The sequence below is a fragment of the Orycteropus afer genome, unplaced genomic scaffold (genome assembly GCF_000298275.1).
Source record: "Orycteropus afer afer isolate SDZICR_OR568_19922 unplaced genomic scaffold, OryAfe1.0 scaffold00217, whole genome shotgun sequence".
Taxonomy (NCBI): Eukaryota; Metazoa; Chordata; class Mammalia; order Tubulidentata; family Orycteropodidae; genus Orycteropus; species Orycteropus afer.
Genome location: NW_006921804.1, coordinates 3,059,705 through 3,072,515, shown reverse-complemented (window position 1 = coordinate 3,072,515; position 12,811 = coordinate 3,059,705). Strand labels below are relative to the sequence as shown.

Below are 12,811 nucleotides of genomic sequence, written 5' to 3'. Positions count from 1 at the left end.
ATATTTCACTCTTAACTGCTTGCCTGGGGTAAAGGTTATATAGGGACAATCTCGTCTCACTAAAACACATGAACTGTTTCTTACAGTCAGGGATGTTGTCTTCAACCTAGTCCCAATATTTGAAGGGCAGATGAGGGTAAAGAGAGAAGGCTGTCAGCCAGAGACTGCTAAATCCATTACCATTGGATCAATTCCAGGTCATAGTGACTGTATAGGACAGAGGGTTTCCAAGGTTGTAAATCTTTATGGAAGCAGACTGCCTCATCTTTCTCCCACAGAGTGGCTGATGGGTTCAAACAGCCGGCCTTTTGGTTTGGCCTAAGGGCTCAGGCAGACCTGTGTACCCCATGTGCACGTAGGTTGGATGTATCTTTGGTGGTTCTTTGGCTGGGCATTGGAATCACCCAAGGAACTTTTAAAGTACTGCTGTCTAAGTGCCTAGAGATTCTCATTTAATTGGTGTGGGGTGTGGCCTGAATTTAGACATTTCAAGTATTTTTACGGAAGTAGTTGAAGTTCCTGGGTGGTACAGTTACCCAAAAGCCCCTGGCAATCTGCTTTAGAAAGGTCATAGCCATGGAAACGTTATGAAGCTATTCTGCACACATGGGAGTCTCACAGTCAACAGCAACTGGCTTTTTCTGTGTAGGCTTTTGAGAAAACAAGTTGTGCAACCATTTCAGAAAATGTAGCAGTTTAGGAAAACATTTCACCAAATACTATCTTACCCTTTCCCTCCCTCCCTCCCTCTCCCCCTCTCCCTCTCTCTCTCTCCCCCTCCTCTCTCTCTCCTATCCCTCCTCTCTCTCTTCCTCTCTCTCTCTCTCTATATATATCTCCCTCCTCTCTCTCTCCCTCTCTCCCTCTCCCTCTCCCTCAACTACTAGTTCTCCCAAGTGTAGTCTCTGGACCAGGACCATCAGCATCACTTGGAAACTTATTAGTAATGCAAGTTGTTGGGTTCCGCCCTAGACTTACTGAATCACAGGGATGAAGCCAGGGTTGATCTCTTTTAACAAGCCCTTCTGATGCTTGCTAAAGCTTAGGAAAACTGGACCACAACTGATGTTTTAATTGAACACACACGCACAACTTATTACTTGAGGAAGGATGGGTCTACAAGCCTGGGAACCTGGCTTTACCACTCACATTAGTGTTCTGTAGTTGTTGGCTGTGTCCATTCATCTTTCTGAGCCTGCTGTCCATCTGTAAAATGGGTATGATCCTATCTTAGGGACTTTTCAGGAGAGTAAGATGAGGCCAGCTGTGGTTTGGCGGCTCAATTTTAGACCCTTACTATTGAAAAAGGAGTCCCTGAGTGGTGCAAACAGTTAAGTGCTCCATTACTAGCTAAAAGGCTGACAGTTTGAACCTAGCAAGAGGTGCTTTGAAAGACAGCCCTGATGATCTTCTGAAAGTCATGGCCTTGCAAACCTTACAGAGCGGTTCTATTCTGCACATAATGGAGTTGTCCTGAGTCAAAGTGGACAGCAACTACCAACCACTACTCAAATGTCCACAAACCAGCAGCATCGGCATGACTCCAGAGCTTGTTAAATGCATATCCAGGAGCCACACAAACCAGAAAGATTCAATCAGAATTTTAATGTTAAAAAGATCCCCATTATGAACATTAAAGTTTAAGAAACACTTTTAGACCAATGGCAACTGAAATGGGGAGTTGATGGGAGAACCCTGAGTAGATACAAAAGGCACTCCATACTTGCTTCCCTCCCGTGTAACTATAAGTCCAATGATGGGGAGGAAAAAAAAAATCCCACTGCCACCAAACCAAATCTGACTCACAGTGACCCCCATTTGGGTTCCACAGGGGGGTAAATCCTTACAGAAGTAGATTTGCAGAGCAGATGGTGGGTTTGAACCACCAACCCTTTGGTTAGCAGTCAGATGACTTAGGCACTGTGCTACCAGAGCTCCTTATGATGGGGAAGAGCAAGGTGAGGCAAGACAAGTTTTTAAGTAGTTTTATTGTTAATACTAGAGGCAAATGAAAGTCCCACTAAAAGCTCACCTACTCCACGATCTTCCTACCCCCTGGCAATGCTGATTATCATTCTTGGTGCCCATTTAATTTCCTTCTGCTACAATGTAAGATCCTTTCTGACACCCGTACCAGCCCTTGACCCCTTAGCCTAGAATTAGTCATAGTTAATGACAACAGCGTATGTATGCAGGAAATGTGAATACAGAAGAGGTAAGAAACAAGAGTCCCTTTACTTCCAGCACTAAAAGGATGTACAGGTCCTCCGCCCCTCAATCTGAAAATAGGGCGTTCTTTCTTAAGCAAAAATGGCTAAAATGATGCAGCAATTAGCATTAATTTATATGGGAAAAGTATTTGAGGCTGGTCCCTGCTCCCAGACCCAAAAAATAACCTATCAAATAACACATAAAACTTAAAAGCAGGGATGATACGCTAAATACACAGACTATTGTTGTTATGTGCCGTCAAGTCGGACCCAACTCATAGCGACCCAAGGTAGTATCACTACGGAAGTAGATTTCCCCATCTTCCTTCCCAGGAGTGGCTGGTGGGTTTGAACCGCCAGCCTAATGGTGAGCAGTCAAGTGCCTCTGGGCACTACGCTACCAGAGCTCCTACACAGCCTATGTTGTTGTTGTTGTTATGTGCCGTCGAGTCGGCCCCGACTCATAGCAACCCCTCCTTGGGTTTCCGAGGCAGTATCACTACGGAAGTAGGATTGCCCAACCTTCCTTCCGAGGAGTGGCTGGTGGGTTTGAACCGCCAGCCTAATGGTGAGCAGTCAAGTGCCTCTGGGCACTACGCTACCAGAGCTCCTACACAGCCTATGTTGTTGTTGTTGTTATGTGCCGTCAAGTCGGACCCAACTCATAGCGACCCAAGGTAGTATCACTACGGAAGTAGATTTCCCCATCTTCCTTCCCAGGAGTGGCTGGTGGGTTTGAACCGCCAGCCTTCTGGTTAGCAGTCAAGTGCTTTAGCCACTATGCTACCAGAGCTCCTACACAGCCTATATAAAGTAGAAATAACCAGCGTAGTTCCCGGAGCAGGAGCTTGGCTACGCCCACCCGTTGCTCACTGCAAAACACGCTGAGCTAGTTTAGTTTTTTTTGCCTTTTTTCGTAAAAGCGAAAATCTTCTTTGGAATTCTTTTGGTTGGCAAAAACAGGTTCTAATGTAGGCCTTTCCTAAAACCAAAGTAGCATGAAGCGAACTCTTGAAAAGCAGTTGATACCTGTACCCCAAAGACCTATTACAATACTTTCGAACACAACTCCTTTCACGCATCAGACTCCCTAGGTCCCGCCTTTACAGGAGGCCCCGACTCCGCATTTCCGGGTGTGGCCACGTGGTTGGCCTAATAACAAACCGGCACAGTTCCCTCACACGGGCGAAAGACCACGAGTGATAATCGACTTCACCAATTGGAACCTTGAGGGCAGTCTGAGCGACAGGCAAACCGACCAATTAATATAGGCAGATGTGTGCCTAAGGCGGGACTCTCCCGCCTTAGTACGGAAGCTCTCCTGGGACATGTGGACAGGAAAGAGGGAAAGACCGGGTGAAGGGGTAAAAGAGGCAGGTGAGAGCCTAGAAGAGCTCCATAGACAGGAATTTGATAGGAATAGAGGAGATTGCAGGCTAGAAAGGGTGCGGAAGCCTGGAGGATCTGGTTGGAGGAGGGAACTTGTTTAAATGTCTACCCAGGAGAAAGTAGACATTTAAAGGGGCAGGTATCCGGAAGAGAAGAGACCTTTAAAGGTGCAGATGTCTACGATAGAGCAGACACTTGAGGACACCGGCTCGGCATACAGAAGACATTTAAAGGGGTAGGTGCTCGGGAAAGTAGGACATTTTAAGGAGACTATGGGCGCTCTGGTGGCGTAATGCCTAAGGCATTTGACTGCTAACCAGGAGGCTGGCGGTTCAAACCCACCAACCATTCCTCGGAAGGAATATTAGGCAATCTACTTCCGTAGAGATGCCGCCTCGGAAACCCAAGGAGGGGTCGCTATGAGCCTAATCGACTCGACGGCAGTGATTTTTTGTTGAGAGTCAGGTTTAGAGGACATACATAAAAGAGCATGGGCTGGGGTTTGAGAATACATTTATTAAAGAGGCACGGATAAAGGCGTTGCTTGTCAAGGGCCTAGTTAGAGAAGACTCAAAGGAACGTGCACTCTTGTTCTCCTCCATTGTCATTTGTGGCTTCTCCAGGTTTCCTCGACCCAGGACCCCCTGTTTCCACGCTATGGCCCCCAGTGCCCTGTAGATCTGGCGGGACGCCCGTACTTACGACCCCTGTTTTGGGGTCAGGGTGGCTACTGGAGAGCCTTGCAGAGAGACAGAGAAGACAGGACGATGGCATCTAGGGCCTCTGAACCTTCTTCCCCAGGGCGCAGTGTGACGGCCGGCATCATCATTGTTGGAGATGAGATCCTCAAGGTGTGTCTGGGACAGAAGGGGGAGGGGGTGTTCCCCTGTCATTAGGAACTCGCCACATGTCCTAAGGAGGGAGGGTAAACCAGAGTGGGAGCCCCCTTGCAGTCGGATCCTCGGGTGAGTCCTGTATATTGGAGGAAACGTGACCTTCATTCTCTCAATTACCCTGTCAGAAAACTTGTAGCAAGTCCCTACAATTTGCCAAGTCATGGTAAGGTTAACTAACTGTATAAATGGCAGAGTCCAGAGTTTAGAGAAGGTACAGGTGCATATACTGTTTATTTAAGAATTATACCGAGCCAATTTGGAAAATGATTCAAGGCAGCAGCAGTGTGGATAAGTGACATGGAGGGAAAGTACTAGAAAGGAGGAATCCCTTCTGAATATCCTTCAGGGGAGTCATACTAGAGGACATGGCATTAGAAATAGGCTTTGAAGAATAGTAAATTTTTTGTTTTTTTAAATATTTCATTGTTTTTTAGCTGAAAGTTCACAAAGTGAATTAGGTTCCCATTTGACCATTTTTATGCAAATTGTTCCATGACATTGGGTACAGTTTTTATAATATGTCAGCATTCTCATTATTTCCATTCTTTTTGTTTCCATTGATCTAGCTTCCCTTCTCTTTGCCTTCTCATCTTTGCTTTTGAATAAATGTTGACCATTTGGTCTCATTCAGTTACTTAAGGGAGACATTACTCATGGTGATATTGTTTATTTTATAATCTAATCTATTGTTAGACTGAAAACCTCTAGGAGGTTTCAGTTTTAGGTTAAAAGAGTCTTAGAGTGAGAGTCCCAGGAGTTCTTCTAGTCTCTTATCAGTCCAGTAAGCCTGGTCTTTTTTTTTTATGAATGAATTTTGTTCTACTTTTTTCTCCCATTCTAACCAGGACCTTCTATTGTGTCCCTGGTCAGAATGGTCAGTAGTGGTACCATCTAGTTCTTCTGGTCTCAGGTTAGAAGAGGCCGTGGTTCATGTGGGCTATTAGTCCTGGTAACTAGTTTCTTCCTTGAGTCTTTGATTTCCTTCGTTCTCTTTTACTCCAAATAAGTAGAAACCAATAGTTGTATCTTAGATGGCTACTCACAAGCTTTTAAGACCCCAGGCGCTGCTGACCAAACTCAAATGTAGAACATTAACTTCATGAACTATATTAGGCCAAGAGACTAAATTAAGGGATGGTAGGTTCTTGACAAAGAAAAATCAAAATTAAAGGTTTAAAACTTCCGGAGAGTAAAGGCATAGAGTTGTGAAAGCAAGTATCTTTAGTGAGCAAAAGTCATGTTGTTGTTGTTGTTGTTGTTTTGCCGTCGAGTCGGCCCCGACTCATAGCGACCCCTCTTTGGGTTTCCGAGGCAGTATCACTACGGAAGTAGGATTGCCCAACCTTCCTTCCGAGGAGTCTCATTTTATTAGACATCATATTCATAATAGTAGTAACACAAACAAAACCCATTGGAGTCAGCTGCAACTTATAGCAACCTTATAGGACACAGTAGAACAGCCTCATAGGGTTTCCAAGACTGTCAGTCTTTATGGAAACAGACTGCTAACTCTTTCCTGTGGAGCAGCTGGGTGTGTTTGAACCACTGACCTTTCAGTTAGCAGACAAGTAGTTAATCACCGCACCACCAGGGCTCCTATAATAGTAATATTGAGCCCTATTTCTTGAGTAAGGAGCTCTGGTAGTCCAATGGTTAAAGTACTTGGCCGCTATCCAGAAGTTCAGTGGTTCAAACCCACCAACCACTCCATAGGAGAAAGATGTGGCAGATTGCTTCCACAAAGATTTACAACCTTGGAAACCCTATAGGCAGTTCTACTCTGTCCTATAGGGTCTCAATGACTCCAAATCAATTAAACAGCAATCAGTTGGGTTGGGTTTTTCTGGTGTTTATTGAGGTCTTAATAGGGCCTGGCAACATGCTTATAACATCAAACATGTGCATTTACTAATCCTCACAACCAAAGTAGGAGGTGATAGTTTTATTATAAATCTTAATAGATTATAAAACTGATGACTAGAGAGGTTGAGAAATTTACCATGGTTACACAGCTAGGAAATAGTAAAGATGGGATTCCAGCCTGATTCTTCCTTATCCCGGAACACAAAATCATAACCACTAAACCCTCTGTGGGGAAGTAGAAGGAGATGGGACTGAAAAAGAAGATTGGGACACACCATAGAGAGGCAGTCTCAAATACCCTGCAAAGGAATTTGAACTTTATTCTGTATACAGTTAGAAACAACAAATGGCTTTTGAGCCCAAGAGTGATGCAATCACAGTGACGCATTTGGAAGGTTATTTGGGAGGCACTGGGCAGAGTATTGTAGCTGAAGGCTGGGAGCCTGGCCAAGAGGTTGTCACCATTGCCCAGGTGAAAGGTGCCAAGAAGAAAGAGAGAAGAGAGCAGACGGGGAGAATTTCAGAAGTAGAATTAGCAGGATGCATTCTGTGCCTTGCCCTGTGAGGACAGTGGTCAGTGCCTGGGGGTGCTGTGGATAGTACCTAAGGCATGCCATTAACTAAAGTGACAAGCCAGGGATGTGGTAAAGCTGTCCAACAAGCACTTGGAGCCAAGGGACTGAAACTAGGGAGGAAGATCCAAATTGGTGAGGACGCAGACTGGTTGTCCATATTATTGTCAGTTGCTGGCAAATCGATTCTGACTTATGGCAGCCCTAATGTGTGCAGAGTAGAACTGCTCCAAGGGTTTTCAAGGCTGTGACCTTTTGGAACCAGATCACCAGGCCTGTCTTCCAAGATGCCTCTAGGAGTATTTGAACAGCCGACCTTTCAGATGATACCCAGCACTGAACCATTTATGCCACCTGGGGACTATAGGATTGAACATTCAACTCATAAGCATAGATAAGATCACACAGAGCACAGAGAAGGGAGGCCCAAAGTAGATCACTAACTCCATTCTAAACTGATTTTTCTACTTTTGCACCCCAGTCTAGGCTTCTCGGTAGCTTGACATGGTGTCCCCCAAAGAGCAGAGCACCCCATGATCAGGCAGCTGTCATCCCTTCCCTCTGTGCCCTCATCCCCACAGTACTACCATTCTCATCCTCTGCCTCCCCTCCCTTTGCTCCAGGGACGCACTCAAGACACCAACACCTATTTTCTATGCCGGATGCTGCGCTCCCTGGGGGTCCAGGTGTGCCGAGTCTCTGTCGTACCTGATGAGGTAGCCACTATTGCAGCTGAAGTCACTTCCTTCTCGAGCCAATTCACCCATGTCCTCACGGCCGGGGGTATCGGCCCCACTCATGATGATGTGACCTTTGAGGCAGTGGCACAGGCCTTTGGGGATGAGCTGAAGCCACACCCTGAGCTGGAAGCCGCCATCAGAGCCCTAGGAGGGGTGGGACGGGAGAAGATGTCTCTGGTGCCCTCCTCTGCCCGCCTGCACTACGGCACAGATCCTCAAACTGGCCGCCCCTTCAAATTCCCACTGGTCTCTGTCCAAAATGTCTACCTCTTCCCAGGCATTCCAGAGCTGCTGCGCCGAGCGCTGGAAGGGCTAAAAGGACTGTTCCAAAACACAGCTGTTCAGTTCCACTTGCGGGAGCTGTATGTGGCTGCTGATGAGGCTTCTATTGCCCCCATCCTGGCGGAGGCCCAGGCCCACTTTGGTCGCAGGCTTGGCCTGGGTTCCTACCCTGACTGGAACAGCAACTACTATCAGGTGAAACTGACCCTAGACTCGGAGGAAGAAGAATACCTGGAGGAAGGGCTGGCCTACCTGACTGCCCGTCTGCCCCAAGGATCACTGGTCCCCTACATGCCCAATGCTGTGGACCAGGCCAGCGAGGCTGTATACAAACTCACAGAATCAGGTAGGGGCTTCTCCAGTGACAGCAAGAACCAACCATTGGTGCCACTCTAGGTCTTGGGAATGCAAGGGCTATTGGGGCTTCCCATAAATCTGAGTTGGGTAGAAGAGATTTACTGTTGATTCATTCATTCTTTCAGCAAATATTGACAGAGTATCTACTATCACCAGAGTTCACTGGGTATTGGGAGATAGCTCAGCAGGACAGGTATTTAATATGAAAAATAGACATTAAACAGATCATCATGCAAGTGACAGGGGTGATGAAGGAGACTCCACAGCAGAGAGCTCATCCTTGATTTGAGGTCAGAGAAGGCTTCTCTGGGCAAGTAATATTTAAGCTGAGAGAAAAGGAGGGTTTGGTCAGACCAACAGGGGGGCAAGAGCAACAGTATGAGAGAGGGCCAGAAAAGGAAGTAGCATGGGGTTTAGGTGAATGGAAGGGAGTCAGGACCCTCGGAGGGAAGGCACTGAGGGCAAGAGTGACGTGAAGGGATGGCTGAAGGCAGATAAGGACAGACTCCGCAGAGTCTAGTGGGTAGCATGAAGGAGTTCCTAGGAACACTAGGTATTGGAGGTACAAAAGCATTGGAGGGTTTTAGGCAAAGGCAACATGGCCCCCACTTCCCTTTGAGGATAGTGCATATCTATCTGATAGCCTCTTCCCTGCCTACCTGGCAGGGTCTCCTCTGGGGCAAAAGGTGGCAGGTGCCCTGCAGATAATTGAGACAGCTCTGGCTCAGTACAGCCTCACCCAGCTCTGTGTGGGCTTCAATGGAGGCAAGGACTGCACCGCCCTCCTGCATCTCTTCCACGCAGCTGTGCAGAGGTGAGCCTGTACCCTAAGAGGCAAGGTCCTAGGGATTCCTGATCAACCCTTTTCTCCTGTACCCCATCCCTAGAAGCAGAGAGAAAAGGAGTATCTGGGAAATTGGGGTTGGAAGAGTGGTAGCCATAAAAAAAAAAACCAAACTCGCTACCGTCGAGTGAGCTCCAACTCATAGCGACCCCTCCTTGAGTTTCTGAGGCAGTATCTCTACAAAAGTAGATTGCCTAGTCTTCCTTCCAGGAAGTGGCTGTTGTGTTTGAACCACCAACCTTCTAGTTAGCAGTCAAATGGTGGTAGCCATGATCTCTTAATTCCATTCTCCCACCATATTTATTGAACATCTGACATGTGGTCCTGAGGCCACCATCCCTGCCCACAGGGAGATCACAGTCCTGTCGGGGAGAGGTGTGCTCCAGATTTGAGAGGTGAGAGGTCAGAGTAGGCTCCCCAGGAGAGGTGGATTCTGATGGATGGGAAGGACAAGAAGAGAGGAGAAAGGGGGTATCCATCCCAGGACCCAAAGAGAACAGTGTAAGCTATCTGAGAGCCAGCCTCCTGCCCACAGAGGCAAACTTGTGGATTCTCTCCCCTCCCCAGGAAATGCCCTGATGCCCAAGAACCCCTCCAGATCCTGTATATCCGCAGCATCTCCCCTTTCCCTGAGCTGGAGCAATTTCTACAGGACACCATCAAGAGGTATTAGAGGCCTGGGGGTTTGGGCTCCAAGACGGGCTTAGCAGGGCCTACTCCTAACCCCCCACTTCTCCTCCTTCCTAAGGTATAATCTGCAGGTGCTGGAGGCTCAGGGTGACATGAAGCAGGCCCTGGGTGAGCTGCAGGCACGGCACCCCCAGCTAGCGGCCGTCCTGATGGGCACCCGTCGCACTGACCCTTATTCCTGCAGCCTCCGCCCCTTCAGCCCCACCGACCCAGGCTGGCCTTCATTCATGCGTATCAACCCACTACTGGTAATGGCGGAGAGGACATATTGCCTTCAGCCTCATGTCCCCCATCATCAGTGTCATTGCATCCTGACTCCCCAAAGGGTAGAGGGGCTGGAACTTGGGGCTTCAGGGACAAAGGACAGGGGCCCTGTCCTCCAAAGGAAGCAGTGCTATTTGATCATTCAGTTCAGTTGTGCCTTGGTGGCACGATGGTTAAGTGTTCAGCTGCTAACTGAAAGGTGGTCGGTTCAAACCCACCCAACTGCTCCATAGGACAAAGACCTGGCCATCTGCTTCTATAAAAATTACACCTAGGAAACCCTATGGGGCATTTCTCCTCGGTCACATGGGGTCTCTGAGTTGGAATTGAGTCAATGGCACCTAACAACAATAATTGAATGGCAGGCATTGTGCTGTCCACTCTGGACAGAACTTGGACTTGTGGGACCAATATGGTGGTAGCCACTAGCTATTTATTTATACTTAAATAGCCATGAATCCTTAAATTTTCATTAATTATAACTAAATACAAATGACTAAAACCACTGACCTGTACCCTTTAAAGGGGTGAGTCTTATGGTATATGAATTATATCTCATTTTTTAAATTAAATACAATTAAAAATTCAGCCCTTCAGTTGTACTAGCCACATTGCTTTTTTATTATTATTATTTTTATTGTGATTTGGGTGAAAGTTCATAGAGAAAATTCATTTTCCATACAGCAGTTCATACACATTGTGTTTCATGACATTGACTACAATTCCCCACAATGTACACCTCTCTTTCCACTTCCTCCCTCTGGTTATCTCTCCCCGTGTCCTTCTTTCCTATGCATTCCTGCCCCCCAAGCTATTTCCCTGTGCAAATACTGCCCTTCTGTTCTCCCATGATTGACCACTCTAAGGAGTGTATCTTCTCATTGTAAATGTTTACCCTATACTATGCCTGTCTGTTGTTTGGCTGGAAGCCACAGGAGTAAGTTCAATTCCAGACCAAAGGGTAACTAGGAGCCGTAGTCTTGGGAGTCTCACCAGGCTCTTTTAGATGAGCAGACCTGGTCTTTTTTTTTTTATGATTTTGAGTTTTGTTCCACATTGTTGTCCCACTGTATCCAGGATCTGCATTGATCCCTTTCCAAGCGGTTGACAGTAGTAGCCAGGCACCATCTAGTTCTGGTCTAGATGGTGGTCATATAAGCTGAGGATTGCATGGTCTTCTCATACCTTGAACTAATTTTTTCCATGCGTCTTTGGTTTTCCTCATCTTTGCTCTGGACGAGGAGAGAACCATTTTTGCATCTAGATGGCCGTTTGCAAGCTTTTAAGACCCCAGTCACTACTTACCAAAGTAGGGTATAGAACAATGTTTTTGTGTAGTATGTTATGCCAATTGAACTTGATGTCTCCTGTGACCATCGTCCTGAGCCCACAGATCCAAATACTCGCTTCCTGAGAGTAGTTGGCTGTGGCCACAAAGTTATCATAACTTTGTCCCTTGTTAGCTCTATTATGTATATGGACATTCTTATAGCACATACAAATAGGAATATAGAAATATCATCTGCCAACCTTATATATGGTCATGAGTATATTCCCTTTTGCCTAGACATACCTGATCATCCAACCTGTCTACCTATCTTATTACCCGTAAATTGTTTGTTGTCATTGACAGCACAGTATTGTGTATGTAAAAGGGTTTATCTTTGTTGTCTGTACCTCTTGTCTACCTCTCTGTATCTTCCTCTTCCTCAGTGCCAGTCACTTACTTTTGGTACACTGCCATTCCCTTCACCCAAATCAATACTCTACCTATCTGTGTTCTCTCCCCTGCACCAGCCACATTTCAGGGGCTCAGCAGTCACATGTGCCTGGTGGCTGCATATTAGACAGCACAAATAAAGAACATTTCCATCATTGTAGAAGGTGCTGTTAGACAGTACTGCCTTAGAAAGACACAGCCTCTCCCTGCCCTTCTGGAGCTTACTCTCCAGTGTGATGGGTAGATTAGAAATAGAATGAAGGCTCTCATTGCTTAGCCTGCACAGGGAAAGATATACCAGAGAATCAGACAGCAGACATACCTCCCCTCAGAAGCCAAGGGAGCGGAAGAGCCTTGGGTGGGCCCCTTCCCAGGACAGCATGGGGTAGGTGTGGGAGAGGGGTTCAGATATTTGTGATGATTCTGAGATCCTCTGTCCTTCCAGGACTGGACCTACAGAGATATCTGGGACTTTCTGCGTCAGCTGTTTGTCCCATACTGTATCCTGTATGATCGAGGGTAAGGGTGTCAGGGGAAGAAATGGGGTGTTGGGGAATATGAGGGTGCTAGGATGAGGAGAGCTACCCCACCACTCACTTGCCCTTCCTTCTCCCCACTGCAGTTACACATCGCTGGGGAGCCAGGAGAATACAGTGCGGAACCCAGCCCTGAAGTGCCTGAGCCCAGGAGGACACCCCACCTATCGCCCAGCCTACCAACTAGAGAATGAGGATGAGGAGCGGAACTCCCGCACTTGACCTCCAACCCCTGCCCATTCAGGAGGGAGGGAAGGTGGCTGTTCTGGGGTATAACCTGTCAATAAACAATGCCTCTCAACTGTGCCCGTGGCTCCAGCTGTGTCTTCTTGCTCCAATGGATGGGCAAAGCAGAAGTGGGCCAGACCTGCTCATTCTAGGGTGAGGCTGAATAGGCTAGAAAGGAGCTCTCATTGTAGGTTCTTGATGCCTGCCTCAGTAGGAGCCC

General features: G+C 47.1%; 1 protein-coding gene across 1 annotated transcript; it reads left to right on the top strand.

The window, feature by feature from the left end:
* The first annotated feature begins 4,216 nt into the window (after positions 1-4,216).
* Positions 4,217-12,585, top strand: FLAD1 (flavin adenine dinucleotide synthetase 1). Its single transcript, XM_007948517.2, has 7 exons — positions 4,217-4,450; positions 7,554-8,298; positions 8,976-9,123; positions 9,721-9,819; positions 9,902-10,091; positions 12,273-12,346; positions 12,450-12,585. The coding sequence occupies exons 1-7, from the start codon at positions 4,367-4,369 to the stop codon at positions 12,583-12,585; spliced, it is 1,476 nt and encodes a 491-aa protein (XP_007946708.1). The 5' UTR covers positions 4,217-4,366.
* Positions 12,586-12,811: the final 226 nt, after the last annotated feature.

Bases quoted from the DNA above. Each gene is read 5' to 3' on its own strand.
- FLAD1 (XM_007948517.2), top strand. From the start codon at position 4,367: ATGGCATCTAGGGCCTCTGAACCTTCTTCCCCAGGGCGCAGTGTGACG. The intron at 4,451-7,553 runs GTGTGTCTGGGA...CCTTTGCTCCAG, and splicing joins TTGGAGATGAGATCCTCAAG to GGACGCACTCAAGACACCAA. The intron at 12,347-12,449 runs GTAAGGGTGTCA...TCCCCACTGCAG, and splicing joins TGTATCCTGTATGATCGAGG to TTACACATCGCTGGGGAGCC.